Source organism: Myxine glutinosa, chromosome 1 (genome assembly GCF_964187855.1).
Source record: "Myxine glutinosa chromosome 1, kmMyxGlut1.1, whole genome shotgun sequence".
Classification (NCBI taxonomy): Eukaryota; Metazoa; Chordata; class Myxini; order Myxiniformes; family Myxinidae; genus Myxine; species Myxine glutinosa.
In genome coordinates this window covers 103,752,384-103,774,777 of record NC_136261.1, presented here as the reverse complement: position 1 = coordinate 103,774,777, position 22,394 = coordinate 103,752,384, and the positions used below count along the sequence as shown (strand labels likewise).

General features: G+C 46.5%; 1 protein-coding gene across 2 annotated transcripts in view; it reads right to left on the bottom strand.

Moving 5' to 3' along the window:
• Positions 1-652: 652 nt before the first annotated feature.
• Positions 653-22,394, bottom strand: part of LOC137412336 (uncharacterized) — a 71,603-nt gene continuing 49,861 nt past the window's right edge. Inside the window, exons 7-9 of one of the 2 annotated variants that reach the window (XM_078775485.1) lie at positions 21,794-22,095; positions 20,898-21,199; positions 653-1,449 (exon numbers count right to left, since the gene is read on the bottom strand). In XM_078775485.1, coding sequence (XP_078631611.1) covers positions 20,923-21,199; positions 21,794-22,095 — 579 coding nt within the window. In that variant the 3' untranslated portion in view covers positions 653-1,449; positions 20,898-20,922. Of the gene's footprint in view, positions 1,450-20,171; positions 21,200-21,793; positions 22,096-22,394 lie in introns of those variants that run through there. The other variant, XM_068097595.2, reaches the window with a different exon arrangement.

The window sequence follows — 22,394 nt, the reverse complement described above, 5'->3', positions numbered from 1 at the left end:
ATTCAAAATTGAGGGGTGAGGATCAGGATGCCAAAAACTAGGTCACAAACATTTCCAGAATGAGAATTCACCTTCAGTTCACCAAGTTGCAAGGTCATGGTGAAATGGCTAACTTGGTGAGAAATTTAGACCAGGGTACCAACACCAGGTAGATTTCACCAGAGTACCAACACACATTGGCCTACTTTTCAAAAGTTACCTTTGGATATTTGTTACCATGGCTTCAAAAACTTTGTGCCAGCCTTCTGGATGCATAACCAAATGAAGACCATTTTTAGACCTAGGTCTACTGTACTTCGTCAGTAGTTCAATTAAAGCGACCGAGAAAGTTTGTTCTTGAGATTGATAACATGGGCGCCATCGCTAGAGCTTGCTAGCTCACTTAACTGTACACGTTTACGTACCTACATGTCTCGAAAATCTAATTCGCTGAGCGCATGGTGTGGCATGAGCAAGTGTACACATGAGCAAGTGTACACAAGAGTAAGTGCACACAAGAGTAAGTGCACACAAGAGTAAGTGCACACAAGAGTAAGTGCACACAAGAGTAAGTGCACACAAGAGTAAGTGCACACAAGAGTAAGTGCACACAAGAGTAAGTGCTCGGCCTATAGGGACCGCAAAATAATTATTGGCCCCACTGGTAGGCAGGTGTAATCCAAAGGCGTTTATTTAAAAGATAAAGCACTAGACATACACAAACCGCGCATCGTCAAGGCACGTCACGGTACACAGCAAAGCACCTGATGCTGGCCCTTCTGCACTTTACTTTACCACCAATATATACTTGGACGAGGAGCATTCGTGAAGGCCCTTCACTCGACAAACTACTCGCAAACACGAGATGGTTCCAGATCTGGAAGTAAGTGGAAATTTCCCGAACTTTTGCGATCTTTCCACAAAATCTATCGAACCACAAATATTATATTGTCATTAGTTTACTCCACTTAACTTCAGAACAAACATCACAACAAATATTACAGTCATATATAATAAATTCATTCCATTCGGCATCATATATAACGATACAAGCATCATCATCACACTGAACACAATAAACCCATCTGGCGGTGACACACGATAACCCGAAGACCATGTAATTCATCCTGCGTTTTCACACCAAAACTGTTACAGTTCTAGTTCTGGGCTCCTTCATGGCCAGACGTTGTCTTCTCTGTTCTGACAAACTGTCGGAAAGCTGAGCATACATGTTTCTGCATAGTCTTGTTTGATAGTTTTTGTGAAGCGTTGGTGTTGAGTTGTTTCATATATGTGTGCATCCAGTTGCGTGCCTGCCTGTTTTGTACTGGGTTTCTCCTTGTACAGGGTTGTGTTTTCTTCGGAGCCTCGTTCGGATCTGATGCAGTTTCCTCCATATTCCCCTGCTTCTTGACCACCTTCCCCTACCCCCCCAGTCAGTGTGTTGCCTTTTTCTCCTCAGTCTCCACTCTATTCCATAAGCCCCAATTTTGTAGAAAGAAAAAGGGGAGAACATGTCATGTTCAGAAATCACTTTTTTATGTAAACAAGTTTAATGTTCACCATATTGATAAGACTTGTAAAGTGAATCACCTTTTCCTCACCATTACAAGGTGTGTAGAAAAAGTTTGAGGAACCAGACACAATGGCCATCTTTCTATTTTTCAACTTCTCAACCTTCAACAACTCAATTTTTCAACAACCAAACTGCACTTCAGTACGGACTCTTGCATTCCCCAACTCTCTCTGAGACCACGACACTTCATATCACCTCCATTCCTCAAACGTTGTTGAAACACGGTTGAAGTTTCCTCCATGGATTTTAGCACTCCATATATGTCCATTCACAAGGTACTACACATGTGCCAGTATGTACAGTCGTGGCTAAAAATATTGGAACCCTTGTACTTTTTTCAAATAATGCACCATTTATTCCAGAAAATTGTTGAAAAATAATAATAATAATTTAGCATCAACATATGTATTTCTTTGGTCTGCAGTGGAACAAAACAAAAAAAGCTGAAAAAATACTAAATCTTACCTTATTCCACACAGAAATCCTAAAATGGCCCAGACAATATTGTTGGCACCTTTTAGAAGTTGTACAGTTGTAACTAAAAATATTGGCACCCTTGTACTTTTTTCAAATAATGCACCATTTCTTCCAGAAAATTGTTGAAATAAAAAATCTTTTGCTTTCCACTTATGTATTTCTTTGGTTTGCAGTGGAACAAAACAAAAATAGCTGAAAAAATTACTAAAACAGCTTATTCCATAAAGAAATCCTAAAATGGCCCAGATAATATTGTTGGCACCTTTTTGAAGTTGTCAGAAATAATTAGATTTTAAGCAGGTGATTCTCCTTTACTTTGGAATTGAACTCACCTGTGGTGAGTTGCAGGTGCTTGCAATATAAAAATCACTCATTCAACCAGTTTGAATAGAGATAAGGAAATTCTGCTATTTTGTGTCACTGTGTGTACCGCAATGAGCATGGGAAAAAAAAAAAAACCAGAGAATTGTCTGAGGTCAGACACAAGATTGTAGCCAAGCATGGACAATCTCAAGGCTACAAGTCCATATCCAGAAACCTTGTCGTTCATGTGTTCACCATACGCAATGTTATCAGGAAGTTTAAGGCCCATGGCACTGTAGCCAACCTCGCTGGACGTTGCCGCAAAAGCAAACTTGATTGAAGATTGCATTAAAGGATTGTTCAAATGGTGTAGAAAGCACCTCAATCAACTGCCAATCAGATGCAAGCTGACCTTCAGAGACAAGGTACAACAATTTCAACTCACACCATCCGTCGCCAACTCAATGAAAGCGGGTTGGAATGAGGACCCCACTGCTGAGAGAGAGAGAGAGACATAAGAAAGCCCAACTGCAGTTGACCAAAACACACCTGAACAATCTAAAATCCTTCTGGGAGAATGTCCTGTAGTGTAGACAGATGAGACCAAATTAGAGCTTTTTGTTCAAGCACATAATCTCTGTTTACAGAAAACAAAATGAAGTCTTCAACGAAAAGAACACCTTCCCTACAGTCAACATGGAGGAGGTTGAGTGACTTTTTGGAGTTGCTGTGCTGCCTCTGGCACTGGGTGCCTTGAATGTGTGCATGGCATCATGAAATCAGGAGATTACCGAGGCATTTTGGAGCGCAATGTTCAACCCAATGTGTCAGAAAGCTGGGTCTCCGTCGAAGGTCATAGGTCTTGCAGCAGGACAATGACCCCAAACACACTTCAAAAAGCACCCAGGAATGGTTCAAGACAAAACGCTGTACTGTTCTGAAATAGCCAGCAAAGAGTCCAGATCTAAATCTCATTGAACACCTGTGGGGAGATCTGAAAACAGCAGTTGAGAGAAGGCATCCTTCAAACCTGGGAGAGCTTGAGCAGTTTGCACAAGAATAGTGGGCCCAACTGCCAGTAGAGAGGTGAAGGAAGTTCATTCATGGATATAGGACACGCTTGACTGAAGTTATTTTGTCCAAAGGCTGTGCTTCCAAATATTAAGTCTTGGGTGTCAATAATTTTGTCAATGCCATTTCTTTTTACTTTCTGATTTAAAAGGATATATTAAGTTCCGAATCAAAAACATATGTTCTGTAATATTAACAGTGAAATAAAGAATTATGGAGACCAAATACTTTTGTCAACTCCAACTTATTTTTGAGCAAATTGTGAGTTATTGGAAAAAGGTCCATAGTTGGCCAGCCAAGGGACGTCAAAAAAACTTTTGATGGCATGGCGTGTTAAAAGCAGTCATCCATGCTTAATCAACTCTACATGTGATGGGGATAAAGATGTGACTGGATGACATTCTCAGTTTTGACCTTAAAGGTCATTTTTTTTAGGTCATAAAGGTCACGTGAGGTCAAATAAGTAATATTTATCTGGTTTTTGCAATATATTTGGGACGAAAACAATTGAGGCCCCAAGCGAGGAGAGATTCGATAGGCCATTGTACTGGGCTTTTTTCAATCAATTTGCATAATCATAGATACAAAGCATCATGGGAAAATTCAACATGTATGCCAATTGAGGTATTAAAAAAGTCGCTCTACAGTAGAGTTAAAAGCGGAGGAAAAGAGTTAATAAAAGTAGAGTTAAATAGGAGGGAAAAGGAGAGGCTCGGCCACTGTGGAGGACTCGTTCGTGAGTGTAATGGCGGGAATGACGTTTGTATTGCAAAAGACGACCATAGTGCTCCCTGTGCTGGAGGTGACCACCATCATGGAACAGACAAGCCTGGTGAAGAAATGTCTGCAGCATGTTTGCACCCTCGCGGACAACAACGTCGCTGATGAGACAAAGCTGGAGGCGATGCAAGAATTGAGTGAGAACTTTGAAATGTGACATCATGTGAGGAGTACCCAATTTTTCTGGAGCATGCAATTCCTCGCTTCCTCACATTCCTGCAGGATGGAGAGGTTCAACACCTCCAGGAGAGACCTCAACAGCAATTACGCAAGTTGGTCTTGGAAATGATATACCAAAGCCCACCAAATGAGCATTTATGTTCTCAAAGCAAGAAGATCCTCTCGTTGCTGTTCAGGTTTATTCAGGTGGAGAACGAGGAGAACGTTCTCATCTGTCTGCGTATCATCATTGAACTGCACAAACAGTTTCATCAACAGATCACTCGGGAGGCTTCCTCATAGCGGCTCGTGTGGAGATGCATGCTGCGCATGAACTCGCCCAGAGTCGCTCTGAGGTGGAAGCTCTTCGGGCTGAGCTGGAGCACACGACGGTGAACGCAGAACAACGGTGAACGCAGAACAACGGTGAACGCAGAACAACGTGCTGTTTTGCTGGAGCAGCGTTTGTTAGAGAGCCAGAAGAAATTGGATGCAGGACGAAATGAGTGCACTGAACTGGAAAATAAGTTGCAGGATTCAGAATAGGTGCACCGTCACGGACAACAACGTCGCTGATGAGACAAAGCTGGAGGGCGATGCAAGAATTGAGTGAGAACTTTGAAAATGTGACATCATCTGAGGAGTACCCAATTTTTCTGAAGCATGCAATTCCTCGCTTCCTCACATTCCTGCAGGATGGAGAGGTTCAACACCTCCAGGAGAAACCTCAACAGCAATTACGCAAGTTGGTCTTGGAAATGATACACCGAAGCCCACCAAATAAGCATTTATGTTCTCAAAGCAAGAAGATCCTCTCGTTGCTGTTCAGGTTTATTCAGGTGGAGCACGAGGAGAACGTTCTCATCTGTCTGCGTATCATCATTGAACTGCACAAACAGTTTCATCCACAGATCACTCGGGGGCTTCCTCATGGCGGCTCGTGTGGAGATGGATGCTGCGCATGAACTCGCCCAGAGTCGCTCTTCGGTGGAAGCTCTTCGGGCTGAGCTGGAGCACACGACGGTGAACACAGAACAACGTGCTGTTTTTCTGGAGCAGCGTTTGTTAGAGAGCCAGAAGAAATTGGATGCGGGACAAAATGAGTGCACTAAACTGGAACAGAAGTTGCAGGATTCAGAATAGGTACACCGTATCCCTGCGTGTCATAGGAGGCGACTAAGAGGGTTGGCGTCAGGAAGGGCATCCGGCCATAAAAACACTGCCTCAAAAAGAGAACCATGATAATTACAACCACATATGGGCAGGGTACAGCCCGAAGTGGAGATCGGTTTCTGAGGTTTGGGACATGGAATGTAGGGACAATGACAGGGAGATCAGGAGAAGTGGTGGAAGTATTGGTCAGAAGAAGAGTGGACATATGTTGTGTGCAAGAGACGAGATGGAAGGGAAGTGGTGCGAGAATGGTGAAGGGTAGGCAGGGACAGAAATACAAGTTTGTGTGGCAAGGGTGCCCGGAGGGCGTGAATGGTGTTGGTGTCCTGTTTTCTGAGGAGTTTGTAGACAGTGTGGTGAGTGTGACTAGAGTGAGTGATAGGTTGATGATGGTGAAAATGATGATTGGAAAGCTCTTGGTGAACGTCATCTCGGGATATGCTCTGCAGGTTGGTCGGAGCGATGAAGAGAAGGACAAGTTCTGGTGTGCGATAGAGAAGCTGATGGAAAACGTGAAAGATGAGGAAGTTGTTGTGATAGGAGGAGACCTAAATGGACATGTGGTCAGGAGTATGGATGGTTTTGAGGGAGTTCATGGGGGTTACGGATATGGTGTGAGAAATGGAGAAGGTGAAGGGATTTTGGAGTTTGCTGATGGAGCTGATTTGTTGATTTGTAATACTCAGTTCCAGAAAGAGGTTAATAAGCTTGTTCCATACACGTCAGGTGGGACAACGACAACCGTTGACTACCTGATGGTGCGTAGGCGAGATAGGGTGCACCTCCGGGACACAAAGGTGATCCCGGGGGAGGAGGCTGTTTCACAGCACCACTTGGTTGTCTGCGACAGAAGGGTGAAAGGTGCGAGGAGAGCTTGGCGGGTGAAGTACCAACCGAGAATGAAGGTGTGGAGGTTGAAAGAGGTGACAGTGAGGGAGGCATTAAAAGAGAGGCTGAGTAGGGTGGAGGATGATGTGGTTTTCTTTTTTTTTCTGTATACAAGATCGAGGCTCGTGAAAGAGCGAACATTAATCACACAGAAAGACAAACAGACACATAAAACAAATAACATCGGGAGCGGTAGACAAGATGGGGAGAGAGGGGGAAGGACACAAACAAAACATTTGAGAGCAGGGACCGAGAGACATGGAGACATCGAGAGAACTGTGGGAGGGAGAGGGCTTTGGGGGCGAGGCATGGGAAGGGGGGGGGGGGGTGGGAGAGGTATAAAACATATGGACACTGCCAGGACTTCCAGGAAAGAAGTTGGAATTTCAAACAAGGTGGATCTGGGGTGAATTAGTGGGGGTAGAAAAGATCAAGGTTTTGGATGGGGGAACATAAGAGATGGTGGTGAACAGCTGTTTTAAAGACCTGGAGGGAGGAGTGTGATTGAAGTGAGTGTGGGAGTTTGTTCCAGAGGCGGGAGAAAAGAGGAATGAAAGAGTGAAGGTGAGCAGAGAGCCGAGATTTCGGCAGTTTAACCATCAGAGGGTGGCTGGCAGATCTTGAGCGACCTGTAGGAATATTTGGGGGACAGAGCACAGAGAGAGCTGGGGGAGCAAGGCCGGAGAGGAGTCGGTAGAAGACAGAAAGACCACCTACCTGCCTGCCTGCGGTGAGTGAGTGAAAGGCCCTCAGAGATAGCTTCATCGCGGGAGATTCCAATGATTCTGAAAGCTTTGGATTCAACAGCATGAAGCCGAGCCAGGTGTGAGGCAGGAGCACCAACCCATAGGGGAGAACAGTATTCCATTGAGCTGCGGATGAAAGCCTTGTATGTGGTGAGGAGCTCAGATGTGCCTAGGAAGGACTTCGCACGACGGAGGATGCCCAGTCGGCGACTGGCTTTGGAGGCCAGCTTGGAAATGTGGTTTTCCCAAGAAAGATCATGGCAGATAGTGAGACCCAAAAGCTTGAGCGACAGAACTTCTTGGAGAGGATTGTTGAGAAAGTAGATGGGAGGGTTGTCCAGTCGATCTTTTCGGAGAGACATAGTAAGAGTGTGAGATTTGTCAGGATTGAAAGACATGTTCCACTTGTTTGACCAGTCTGTGATTTTGTCCAGGTCTTCAGAGAGTGAGGAGGCTGCAGACTGCCGATCTGAGGGAAGAGGATTGGAGCGGCAGAGAGTGGAGTCATCAGCAAAGAGATAGAGAGGATTTTCCAGAGTCGGAGAGATCATTGATAAAGACCAGAACAAGCACAGGGCCCAGCACACTGCCTTGGGGAACTCCAGCCTGAACAGGAAGGGGAGATGAGAGAAATCCATTCAGGGCCACACGTTGACTACGACCAGAGAGGAAGTCCGCAAGCCATGCATGGAGATTTCCATGGATACCGTAGGAGGAGAGTTTGGTGAGCAGAGCTGGGTGCCAGACCGTATCGAAGGCACGTGATATGTCAAGGGAGACAGCTCTGATTTCCTGTTTGGCATTGAGGACCTCCATCCACGGTTGAGACAGCAGAAGCAGCATGTCCAGAGTAGAGTGACCTGGTCTGAAACCAAATTGATGATCAGAGATCAAGCCATTGGAGAAGAGGAAAGATTTCATATCCGAAGCAATGATGGATTCCATGACTTTGCTGATAATTGGGAGCAGGCTGATTGGTCTGTAGTTGCAAGGATCTGTTTTTGCACCTTTTTTGTGTAAAGCGGTAATGTTTGCTGATTTCCAGGATGCTGGCAGATGACCTTGAGCAAAAGATAGGGTGAAAAGAACAGAGAGAGGGTGAGCTAGAGCGGCAGAGCAGGATTTTAGGACCCGTGGGCTGATGCCGTCTGGTCCAGTTGCAGAATCAGAGTCGAGGTTTGACAAAAACTCCTCCACCTTGTCAGGAGAGAAGGACACAGAGTCCAGGAGCAGTTGGGTTTGACTGGGAAAGGTGGGAACAGAGAGAGATGGGTTTGGGACTAAGGATTTTGAGGCAAACACAGAGTTGAGACATTCGGCTTTGTCACGTGCGATGTCAACTGTGTGGCCGTTTGAGGTAAGGGAGGGGATGGAGGGGGAACAAACACCAGAAACGGATTTGACCAGACGCCACCAGGATTTGGAGGAAGGAGACAGGTTTGAGAGTTCATTCTTGAGTGAGGAGAGATAGTGCTTCTTGGCACTCCTGAGGGTAGACACACACTTGTTCCGAGCTTGAGCTTGAAAGTTGAGCTTGAAAGTGGTTGGATGTCAATGAAAGATAGTCTGTTGGGAGCCGTTGGTGAGGTATGGTGATGGCAAGGTATGTGGATGGACAAAAGGAACACCAAGGCACTCGGAAACATGGTGGTGGGATGATGAAGTTGGAAAGAGGATTGACAACAAGAAGAAGAAGTTCAAGGAGTGGCAGAAGGCGAAGGGTACGGGAGCAGAAAAAGCAGAGCATGAAAGTTATAAGGCAGCCAAGAAGGGTGCAAAGAAAGAGGTAGCAAAGGCGAAGGAGGCATGTAGGAAAATGTTCAGAGAACGCTTGGATTCGGAAGAGGGTCAGAGAGCGATAATCAGGATTGCAAAGCAGATAGCGAAAGAGAGGTGTGATGTGATGGGGGTGAGTTGCTTGAAGGATGAAGTTGGACAAATCGTTGTGGACCCAGATGGAATTAAAGGAAGATGGAAAAGATATATGGAAATGCTGTTGAATACAGATAATGAATGGGATGGCAACATAGAGAGTAACCCAGTTTTAGGACCGGGAGAGAAGATAACTGAGAAGGAAGTTGAGGAAGCGATAAAAGCAATAAATAAATAAAAATAACCACCTCTAGAGGCCATTTTTCCCCGCAAAGCGGGGGTTGGCCTTTTTCGGGAACCGTGGTAGTTGTTGTTTTTCGGTCCCCTTTTTGAAGCAATGTTTTACGGCCGGATGCCCTTCCTGACGCCAACCCTTTTTGCCGCCTTTAACGACAAACAGGGAATTACCAGTGAACTGGTACTCAATTAGCCGACCTCGGAAGGATGACAGGCTGAGTCAACCCCCCTGGCGTTAATTCAGCGATCGACCGGGATTCGAACCCAGGATCCTAAGCCGGCACCCGAGCCGCTAGCCCAACACCAGGGATGCCAGGGATACCCAAGCGATAAAAGCAATAAAAACCACCTTTAGAGGCCATTTTTCCCCGCAAGCGGGGGTTGGCCTTTTCGGGAACTGTGGTTGTTGTTTTTCGGTCCCCTTTTTGAAGCAATGTTTTACGGCCGGATGCCCTTCCTGACGCCAACCCTTTTTGCCGCCTTTAACGACAAGCAGGGAATTACCAGTGAACTGGTACTCAATTACTCAATTACAGTGAAGCGATAAAAGCAATAAACCACCTTTAGAGGCCATTTTTCCCCGCAAGCGGGGGTTGGCCTTTTTCGGGAACCGTGGTAGTTGTTGTTTTTCGGTCCCCTTTTTGAAGCAATGTTTTACGGCCGGATGCCCTTCCTGACGCCAACCCTTTTTGCCGCCTTTAACGACAAAAGCAATAAAATAAAATAAAAACAAAAAAAACACCTTTAGAGGCCATTTTTCCCCGCAAGCGGGGGTTGGCCTTTTTCGGGAACCGTGGTTGTTGTTGGTTTTTTGGTCCCCTTTTTGAAGCAATGTTTTACGGCCGGATGCCCTTCCTGACGCCAACCCTTTTTGCCGCCTTTAACGACAACCAGGGAATTACCAGTGAACTGGTCCTCAATTAGCCGACCTCGGAAGGATGACAGGATGAGTCAACCCCCCTGGCGTTAATTCAGCGATCTACTGGGATTCGAACCCAGGATCCTAGGATCCTAAGCCGGCGCCCTAGCCGCTACACCAACACCAGGATTTTAACGACAAAAGCAATGAAGAGTAGAAAAGCGGGAGGGCCGACGGGAGTTGTGGGAGATATGTTGAAGGCAGCAGGAAGTTGGGGTGTGAAGAGAATGACAGAGATCTGTAATCTGGTGGTGAAAGAAGGCCGCATTCCAGTGGATTGGGAACCGAGTACCCTCGTCCCTCTATACAAGGGGAAAGGTGACCCTCTGGAGTGTGGCTCGTACCGAGCAATAAAGTTATTGGAGCATGGAATGAAGATATTGGAAAGGGTGTTGGAGAGGAGGATAAGGAAGAAGGTGAAGATCAACGAAATGCAGTTTGGATTTATGCCAGGAAGAGGAACGACAGACGCGCTCTTTATTGTAAGGCAGTTGCAGGAGAAGTACATGGAGAAGAGGAAGAAGTCGTTTCTTGGGTTTGTTGATCTGGAGAAAGCATTCGATCAGGTTCCACGCGAAGTATTGACATGGGCATTGAGGAAGTTAGGAGTGGAGGAATGGTTGATCAGAGTAGTGATGGCTGTCATGAAAATGTATCTAAGTTGAACCCAGGTGTGATGCTCTCTCTAACCACTGAGAGGCGTCTATAAGAACTCGGACGACTGCTGCTCCGGCACACTCCTGTGACATTTAATCTAAGACATGTAGACTCGGATGGTGCGTATACATAGATAATCTAGGCCTGCTTGCATTGATTGATATTACTGAATTTTCTTTATGATTCCATGATCCTGATATATTGCACGATTGTATTTCTACAGGATATTGCCAGAGATCAAATTGTCATTAAACCTACCTACAGGACAATGTTGTGGATCTGATTTCCATTACAATTAATGACAATTTGTCTCGCTGTCCAATCGAGAACAAGAGGCGAACGTGGGTGACATGGCGGGACACAGGATGATTCAGGTGCCGCAATTCGCAGCCGACCCGCAAGCAGCGGACGCGGGCGCGGAACTGACACATTGGCTGAAGACCTTAGACAATCAATTCAAGGCCCAGGAAACCGCTGTCACTGATGAAACGAAATTAGAGGTGCTACAGACAAAAGTGCATCATAACGTTTACCGGGCTATCGAACAGTGTGTGACATTCGATGCCGCTGTGACAGAGCTAAAGCGAATTTACATCCAGAAACGAAGCGCGGTTTATTCCCGGCACCTGCTCGCCATACGGAAACAACAGCCCACGGAGACCCTGGATCATTTCGCTCGAGAGCTACGGCGTCTGCTGACTGACAGTGCGCCGGCGGTACGTACACATGAACAAGTTTGCGATGATCTTGTACGCGATTCTTTCGTCTCAGGACTCAGCTTCTCAATAGTCAGACAAAGACTTTTTGAAGAAGCCGACTTGACGCTCGCTGAAGCTCTATGGCTAGCTCACATCTACACCCAAGCACGGGAACAATCCGACGCGTATGAACACCCATACGTCACTGCGGGGACATCTCGACAAGCTCGACCGGAGAGAGCTACCGCCGAGGATGCGGATGCAGCCACGGCATCTCTGCCAGAATCCCCGGCCGCTCCCGAGGAGGACCCTGAACCGGGCTTGACGGCCACAGCAGCTGCCGGACCAAAGCCCGGACGTAACGCTACGTGCTATTTTTGCGGGAATCGACAACATCCCAGGTCTGTGTGCCCGGCTCGTGATGCGATATGTCATTTGTGCACAAAACCAGGCCATTTTGCAAAGGTTTGCCGAAAGGCAACGCGGGGCAAACGAACTCGCTCGACAATGAATGTGCTTATCGCCGAGCCAGTGGGCCGAGCAAAGAGCGGGGCACCCCGCTCGACTTTGATGAGAATCGCACCTCCTCGTGGGCCCCTGGCTGCTCGCTTGACCTTGGTGGGATTCATTGCACCGTCAAAACAAGTGGCGCAAGCACGACAGAACGCGGGGCGACCGTCCTTGACCGGCATCCGAACGTCTCATGTTGGCTTTGAAACTCCGCGCGTGACACGAGCGCCATCCGAAGACTGCTCGTACGAACTACAAGCTCCTGCTTCGGCGCGGAAAACTCGAGCTGGCTCTGAAACTCCGCGCGTGACACGAGCGCCCTCCGGAGGCTGCACGTATGAACTACAAGCTACTGCGGCATGGAAAACTTTAGCTGGCGTTGGATCCACACGCGAGGCGCGATCGTCTCGCCTGGATGGCTCGATACCTGCAGGACCACCTGGCCTGGCTCGGGCTATTATCCCTCTTATGATCGGGGGAATTTTTGCTAGAGCTTTGATCGATACAGGGTCTACTGATAGTTATGTTGATTTATCGACTGGTGCAAAAACATGGATGGCCGATTATTGGGACAAGACGTCGGATCTTTAAGGCCTCTCAAGGGCTTAGGCTCAGCACAAAAGGGGAATGTCGATTGAAGCTTGTGATAAAGGGACGAATATTTCCAGATGTGCATCTCATGGTCTTACCAGCATTATGTGCAGATGTTTTGCTAGGACATGATTTTCTTAAGCGACATGGACGGTTGGAAATGGAATTTGGTGGTCCTGACACGCTTGCTGTGTGCGCTCTTGCAGGGATGGAAATTGAGCTGCTGTCGCTGTTCCCCAATATGACCACGGACTGCACACCTGTAGCGGTTAAATCGCGACGCTACTCACGAGCTGACGCGCAATTCATTGCGGAAGAAACGGCCCAGCTCTTAAAGGAAGGTATCATAGAACCTAGTCGGTCGCCATGGCGGGCCCAGGTCCTGGTGGTATGAAGTGAAGCGCATCGCAAACGCATGGTAATCGACTATTCGCAGACGATTAATCGATTTACACAGCTGGATGCCTACCCCCTTCCGGGGATGGACTCCCTGGTTCGGCAGGTGGCCCAGTACTCGGTCTACAGCACTCTCGATCTGCGTAGTGCGTATCATCAAATCCCCATCTCCGAGGCCGACCGTATCTATACCGCGTTTGAATCAGGTCAAAGGTTATACCAGTTCACCCGGCTACCTTTTGGGGTCACGAACGGGGTCGCGTGTTTTCAGAGGGCTATGGACGACCTCATCGCGAAGGAGAACTTGACCGACGTCTTTGTATATCTGGACAATCTTACGGTTTGCGGGCATGAACAGGAGCATCATGATGCAAATCTGAAGCGCTTCCTCGAGGTCGCGCAGCGGTATCGCTTAACCATGAATGAGGCTAAGTGTCGTTACTCCGTGCGCACGATATATCTTCTGGGGTACACCGTGAACCACGGCTCTGTTGCTCCGGATAAGGAGCGACTGCGACCCTTGCTCGACATGGCCCCGCCCTGCGATCGAGCTTCGCTGAAGCGTGCTCTCAGGCTGTTCGCCCATTATTCTAAATGGGTGCAAAATTTATCCGTGAAACTCCGCCCACTTGTGGACTGCGAAGCGTTCCCCATGAGCCTTGCTGCCAAGGCTGCTTTTCATGGCCTTAAGTCCGAAATCGCTGGGGCATCTGTGGCGACGATTGACGATAACAAATCTTTCGTTTTGGAAAGTGATGCCTCAGATCATGCGATAGCTGCGACTCTCTCCCAGGGGGGGGCGCCCTGTGGCTTTCTTTTCGCGGACTCTCACCTCCGCTGAGCGGAGACATTCGTCTGTCGAAAAGGAAGCGTACGCGATCGTCGAGTCGATTCGCCGTTGGCGTCCCTACTTGCTCGGACGTTGCTTCCAAATCATCACGGACCAACAGAGCGTTGCGTTTATGTACGACAACCTGCATGCTCAACGCATAGAGAACGAGAAAATCACTCGCTGGCGCATCGAACGCGCCGATTTCTGCTATACCATCAAATATCACCCGGGGAGGGATAACCTGGTTGCCGACGCTTTATTGCGGCCGGCAACGTGTACGGGCCTCATATCTTTGGAGGGTCTGCGCTCTTTGCACGACACTCTGTGTCATCCTGGGGTGACGCGTTTCGCTCATTTTGTGCGTTGTCGTAATCTGCCGTACTCGGTTGAGGACATTCGCCAGGTCTGTCGCGACTGTGCTATATGTGCGGAACTCAAACCGCGTTTTTGCAACCCTCCCATGGGGACGCTGGTCAGGGCTACTAGGCCGTGGGAGCGATTGGCAATGGATTTCAAAGGGCCGCTGCCGGCGTCGGGTAACTCTCGTTATCTGCTCACTATCGTTGATGAGTACTCGCGATTCCCTTTTGCTTTCACGTGTGCAGATATGACGGCCGCCACAGTTATACGGTGTCTGCAGAACTTGTTTTCTATGTTTGGGAATCCGGCCTACGTGCATACCGATTGAGGTGCGGTGTTCCTGTCCCAGGAAGTGAGGAGCTTCTTACTTCCCCATAATGTCGCTTCTAGCTATACCACCCCGTATAGACCACAGGCGAATGGGTAGGTCGAACGCTTCAATGGGATTATATGGAGGGCTGTCACGCTAAGCCTTAGGTCCCTCGGCCGGGGCCTAGATAAATGGGCTTGGTCGTTACCTGCAGCGCTGAACTCAATCAGGGCTTTACTATGTACGGCCACCAACCAGACTCCTCACGGACGGATGTTTCATCACCCGAGGAGCTCGGGGAGTATCCAATCTTTACCTCGCTGGCTCGCTGAGCCCGGGCCGGCCTACCTCAAACGTGCGGTTCGCACGAGCAAGTATGATCCACTAGTGGATAAGGTGCAGGTACTCCAGGCTAATTCCGAGCATGCTCGCATGTTGATGGCTGATGGATGTGAGTCCACTGTCTCCGTACGCCACCTGGCCCCTTGCGGGGCCATCGACCCTTGCGAGGACATCGACGAACCAATTTACGAGTCTATGGACTCTTCCGTGGCTCTGCCTATGGAACATCTGCCGTCCCGCCCGTCGCAAAATACACCCCTGCCTGGAGGCACTGTGGTGCCCCCTCCGTCGCCTGCCTCAGGGGGCTACTCTGATGCGGGAGCCTCCGGGCTCGGGGATGTAGTACCCGGTAGTTTCCGGACCCGTGCGGGCAGGGAAATTCGCTGCCCTGATCGCTACGGATGGACCGACTGACATGGACTGACATCGCTATTCTACTAATGCTGCTGCGTGCTCGATTCCTGCCTAGCGGAAGTGTAGTTCTAACGGCGGGGAGAATGTAATGAAAATGTATCTAAGTTGAACCCAGGTGTGAGGCTCTCTCTAACCACTGAGAGGCGTCTATAAGAACTCGGACGCTGCTGCTCCGGCACAACACTCCTGTGACATTTCATGTAAGACATATAGACTCAGATGGTGCGTATACGAAGATAATCTAGGCTTGCTGGCATTGATTGATATTACTGAACTTTCTTTATGATTCCATGATCCTGATATATTGCATGATTGTATTTCTACAGGATATTGCCAGAGATCAAATTGTCATTAAACCTACCTACAGGACAATGTTGTGGATCTGATTTCCATTACAATGGCAATGTACAAAAGAGCGCGCACAGCTGTAAGGACGAAGGACGGGAACAGTGGTGAGTTTGAGGTGAATGTGGGAGTGCATCAGGGGTCGGTACTAAGTCCACTACTATTTGTAGCTGTGATGGAGGTGCTGGCTCAGAACGTAAAGGAGGGTTTACCGTGGGAGTTGTTGTATGCAGATGATCTGGTGTTGATTGCGGAAAGTATGGATGGACTGAAGGAAAAGATGAACAAGTGGAAGGAATGTATGGAGACAAAAGGTCTGAAGGTGAATATAGGAAAGACGAAGGTGATGGCAAGTGGTAACGCATGTGGTGAGGTGGAAAGAATTGGGAAGTGGCCATTGTGCTGTGTGCAGGAAGGGTGTCGGAGTGAACTCCATTCAATGTACAATGTGCGCTGAGTGGGTTCATCAAAAATGTAGTGGTCTGAGAGGGTCATTAACCAGTGTGGCAGCTACATTCAAATGTAAGGTGTGCACAGAGGGAGCTGCAGATGGAGGAAATGTTGAGTTGGATCTTGGAGACGGCGTGAAGCTGGAAGGTGTGAAAACATTTTGCTATCTCGAAGACATGCTGAATGGAGAAGGTGGATCAGACTCGGCAACGGTTGCTAGAGTGAGATGTGCATGGAAGAAGTTTCGGGAACTGAGTGGCGTGCTGATGAGGAGGGGAGTGTCGTTGAAGCTGAAGGGAAAGGTGCATGCTGCATGTGTGAGAAGTGTTATGATTTATGGGAGCGAGACATGGGTAATAAACGTAGAGCAGCAACGAAGGCTGGAAAGGGTGGAAATGCGAATGGTTCAGTGGATGTGCGGAGTATCGTTGAGAGAGAGGAAGACAAATGATGAATTGCGAAAGATGATGGGAATAGAGCCTGTGATTGATGCTGTGAAGAGAAACAGGTTGAGATGGTTTGGTCATGTGTTGAGGAAGGGTGAAAGTGACTGGTTGAGAAGAGTGATGGAAATGAATGCAGAAGGAAGTAGAGGACGGGGAAGACCGAGAAAGACTTGGCTAAAGATGGTGGAAGAAGAAATGCGGGCAAGGGGGTTAACAAGGAGAGATGCAGAAAATAGGGCAAAATGGAGAAGATTGTCATGGGGACCGCAAGACTAACCCCCGCTCTAGCAGGGAAAATGGCCTTAAAATGCATGTTGTTGTTGCTCTGAAGTAGAGTAATGCAGTGTTTTTTTCTCTAACTTCCATACCATTCAATATTTTAATGTGAAACTTCACAACTCTATAGCTCAACACCTGCTTCCATTTCAAATCTGATCTGCATAAGAATCTATGCAAAGGATCATGGGAAATTTAAAGGGCAACCATATAGCATCCTCAGAGATCGTGTTTGTGTTGTTCGTGGTCATTGTCGGCAATACAGAATAGTCATACAGAATATGGCATTCTAATGTTGATCCTGTGGTCAATCGTAATAATATGTCATTCTAAGAGTCTTTTTGGGATCTTTAAGTGGCTGTGTGGCAACTGACAGAACAAAAAGACGAAACATCGTTATCACATAGCTGGTCATATCAGATACAAGTTACATTGTCATATTTGCAAATCATCGGGCATATATTTCAATTATTGTAATATTTCTCTGGTAGATCCACATGTTGATGGTTTCCCACAAATATTAAAGCATCGTAGCATATCTGATTGCCAGAAATAGTGCTTTAACTACAGAATTAAAGAATGTAGCTGGAGGAACAAGAATCATCACTCCGTCCCATCCTCCATCCCTGACATCTCTTCTGAGATCAACTATCGAACTAGAGAATTTACACGAGTCAATCTATTGTCCTGCAGGGTTGCTGCAGTCCTCTGCATCACAACCACAAGCAGGAGTGCATCTCAAGTTTTTCATGAAGCAACTACACCTTGCAGAGCCACATTTCGCCTTGCAACCACACGTGATCAATTCCAGACATGCATCTGGTACAGAAGGAAGTCTCTTCCATACAACTTGAAGGGCACCATCGTCAGCTGCTGTCCATGCCTCTGTGCTAACAGGGTCCTGGATCTCCATTAATTCCTTGTCGGCCTGTACCCAGATTTTCGCCTGGTGATTAACTCTAATGATATGAAGATATAGATTATAGAGCATCCTTGGTCGGTGGAAGTTTCTCCAGGTCCTTCTTGCCCTTTGTGAAGAGATTGTATCTAACTTTATCAATGTCCTCCTCGCCAGCTGAACCATACAGCTGGCAGACAAACTTCTCGGTTTCAGTATCTGCCCCACCACGACCGACACCGCTCAGAAGACCAGGCTCTCTTTGAAATAGTTTCCAGCAGGTCTTCTTTCCATATCCAATGAAGGAGGAGGTCATATCGCAACCTATCAACGCATGAAATCCAATGATGTTATCTTTCACATTTTGTGGCAAGTTATTGGCGATGAGATGTACTGGGTAGCACTGTCTGCTCTTGGCTGTACCTGAAACTATCCATACCTCTGCAGCCTGATCAGCAAGGAAATGTAGCAGCATCACAAGAACATTGGTATCTGAACAGATGACAATGACTCTCTTGTAGTCACAGTTTACAGCCTCGTGTGCATGCAGAATCAATCTCGTGTCAGCCTCTTCATGATTGGCATGGAGCCGAATGTCATCTCTCAGGAATCACCCGTTCAACATGAACCTGATCAATACCCTGCCATGTGGTTGAATGACCCGGGGTATCTTGTAGGTCTTGTCTGACACGTAGAGCAGCATGCACCATTTCCTGGAATATACTGCTAGGATGAAGGGATAATGTCAATTCCTCATCGGTGGACTCCTCTTCCGATGAGGCCACATGTTGTTCTGCTGCCTTCGTGAGAGTTTTAGAGATGAGAAACTCTGACTTCTCTCCAGGGTACAAAAGAAGGTATGCTTTCGGGTCTAAAGGCAGAACATAATTTCCCTTATGCCTAACTTTCTGCTGAATATCTTCATGGAAAGTCTTCCTCCTTGATTGGTATTTCAGAGGAATATCTGAACCAGCTTCCTTACATATGCACTCATATCTGCGCCATACATCCATCATGTCATACACATGGCCACGAGACAACCCTGTAATCAACTCGCAACACAGAGTGCCCATACTCTCATCGTGCTCGAGACCTTATGCAGAAGCAACGTGTTTCTGCTTGTTTTGCCTGTCAAACGCTACCCAACATCGGAGGTGATAACAACCCTCAGCTGCTATCAAATCATTGATACCTGCCAGTCTTACGCTCATAACTGGGTCATTCTGGGCCATTTCAATGATACATTCGGATTTCCTCATTGTTGTGACTCTATGGGCCTTGTCGTCATCAGCCTTCTGACAAAACAAACATGCTTTCCAGTTAATTGGCACTTGAGAACTACGTCTCTGGATGGGCTCAGTATGTGATGAAGTTGCAGCAACAGGAAGGTTAACAGGACTGACACGCGATTCAAGTCGTTTTTTAAGCCTGTTGATCTGGCTCTCGGATGTAAATGTACTGTAACATGCCTTGTGCCATTTCAGTTCTTCTGCAAGAAAATTTGCTTCTGACACAATATCCAATCTATCTAGCACATCCAGATTTTTGTATCATTAAGTTTTCTTCTCTGTGAAGCAACAATGAGAGTTCGGCGTTTTCCTTCGATAGACTCTGTCCGCAGATCGACAGATATTGCTGTACATTATCACAGCTACTGGATCCATAATATATCATTGTAAAGACGCTTCCACAAGAACATGTATGCAACATTCAATGTTATATAGTAAAACAGAGCAACACAAATCTGTGACAACACTGTGTGGCCACAACTTTGAATTTCCCATGATCCTTTTCTCGCACTGTCAGGCAAATAGTCTTCTGAATAGCCCAATAGTGTAAGCTACATACTTGATAAGTTTAATGTTCTTGGTTTGGGGAGTTTATGGGTTACAGAAAGACATGTTGTACATTACTCTACACCAGAGACAGGTTTGGCGGCCATTTTGTGGACGCCATATAGAATTTTCCCATGATGCTTTTTACCTATGCGTATGCAAATGACCTTAAAATAAGCCCAATACAATGTGCTATCTAGTGCCAAAGTTTGAACACGCAGGTATATTCCATTCATGAGTTATTGCAAAATTTAGATACATTGTCCTTATTTGACCCCACGTGACCTTTGTGACCTCAGAAATGACCTTAAAAGTCAAATTTGAGAATGTCATCCGGGCACTTTCTAATCCCCACGCCATGTAGAGCAGATTGAACATGGATGACTGCTTTTAACACGCCATGCCATCAAAACCTCTTCGAGCGCTCTTTTAGCTAGGTGGCTGGTCCAGTGGTCCACTACCAAGGGTGCCAATATGTTTGGCCACGAGGGTGGCCCAAAAAAATGAAAGTTGAAAATATCTTTCTCCACAAGGCTATCCGTGTTCCATATCAAGATGTAAGAACTCATGCCAAAAATTGGACAAATCGTACAATATTTAGAGGTGAAATTTTAAGGAATTGAAACAAAAATACAATATCAATGTTTATTTCAAAAACACAAAGTCAACCACAATGCCTGTGGAATGTAATATAAAATTTATAGAACTTATACAGTTGAAGAGTTAAAGAACTTATACATATATTTTATGTAAAATATAAAACCAATGATTTTAATATACCTTATATATATATATAAAAATTGCTTCAAATTGCTTATAAAGGTATGTGTAGTAAATAGATGACAGAAAATTCTGCCACTGGTGGAAAGTTTAACGTGCCTCATCACTGCACGGAGGACGCAGCCCAGATAGCTGGAGCGCAACAGAGACACGTCTGCACCTGCCGAGACCTGGCGGCCAACTGAGCTAGTGGAAAAGCACGTTACTATCATAATAGCGATTCTTTGGATATAGGTTTGATGTCTACAGTGGTGTTTCGCAGCAAATATTTATTGTAGAACACAATAATGACTCAAAATTAGTGAAATTACAGAATTTAGAGATCTTTACTTTGAGGTCGCGACCTTTAAATATTGGCCGATCTTCCGGATTTTTTGCATGTAGGCTTCTTTTGTGATATCGAACAGAAAGAGCCTTGTGGAGAATGGGAATTCAAACATTTTTTTTTCAGTTCATTTTTGGGCCACCCTATTGGCCACGACTGTACATTACCACAAATGCATAAGGAGGGTATGGGCGGGCCACAGGGCTGTTACCATTCCTTTCCATGCATACCTCAGTTTTTACTAGGTCGTACCTTTGGTTCCTGTTTATGGTCAATCCTATTTACGTAGCACCACCAGGCCATCATCCACAGCTTCCCAAAGGCCTGGGGGTGAGCCAGCTAGCTCATTAGCCCGGAAGATAAATGCTGTCGGGGCGTTCTCCTCATCCACTATCTGGGCCTCATCGTTGCGCAAGAGGACCTCACGAAGTGATGTCAGACAGGGTCGAGTTTCATAAATAGCAGTGCGATGTGGCTCGTGAAGGGAGAGGCGTAGTGAACGACGAACAGGTGTCAAGAACCGCATGTGCTTTGCCGAGTGTGAGGGCATGTACCTGTGGAAAGTGTGGGGAAAGTAGTTTGGTGATTCCTTACTGCAGGTGAGCTAGCTTTCTCAATAAGTCTGTGGCATGACAAAAAGTCAAGATTTTCTCCAGTTTTATCAACTTTTACAACTGTTAACATTCTAAAGGGCCATTCCACATATAGCTAAATGGAGATTAATTTCCTGTAATCCATGGACCCGAGTTTACTTGCAGAGGCCAATTTATTTAAAGCGTCCAAGGTTCATGGAAGAGTTGCAAGCAAAACACAAAACACACACACTATTTTTTTTCTTGAAGCCACAATCTTATTGATCAACCCTTCAAAAGCAAGTCAAAAATGTATCAGAAACTAGAACTGATGAATACTATTGTGTACATGCTGTGAATGGCAGACAATAAAACCTTCAAAACTGCAAATAAGCTCCAAATAAATCGGAGAGCTTAAACGTCAAAACACAATAATTGTGAATGAAGCAGAATTAGTCTAAACTTGTGAAGAATATTGAATCTCTACTTAAAACAAAATCCAAAACATTTTTATTTCGTCAAATGGGATTTCATGCAAGATAAGCTTATATGTTTTGTTGAAGGTGCTCTTCTTACCCCGGTAGTGGTTTTTTGTCACTCAGTAGAAGCTTCAGTGTTGAGCCCAGTGCTGGGGTCTGGTTGTCCGAGTTTGCTGCTGCTGCTGCTGACTGTAGCTGAGGTTGATTCTTTGGAGAAGATCCCTCAATATCTTGTGTTTGAGAGTACATCTTACTTTGACAGTTTGCGTTTGTAGCTTCAGCTTCCATATGTTCACACAGACCACCTTTTCCATGATTAGGGCTGACATAATCATCAATTGACCCTACATTGGATGCACACAGATCGAATGCATGGTCTTGGCACAAATCTGAGGCCGGCTGTGGGCATATGGGGAAAAGGCAGGATGGAGGGGGAAAAGGGCATGAAAGCAAACACAAGAACTGTGAAAAGAGGGCAAGAGGAGCACAACCTTCCAGGGACTTGGCCAAAGTTTAACAAATACCATATATTTTGGCACTGCCACACCATGTACCATCTTGGCGCCTAAAAACAGATCAAACCTTAAGCTTCGGTGGAGGCTAGGAGTCAGTTCTTTGATTGGTGTGTGAAAAATGCAACTAGAACCGCTCTCTGTATATTCACAAACATACGCAGTATGAAGGGGAACCATTTCCAA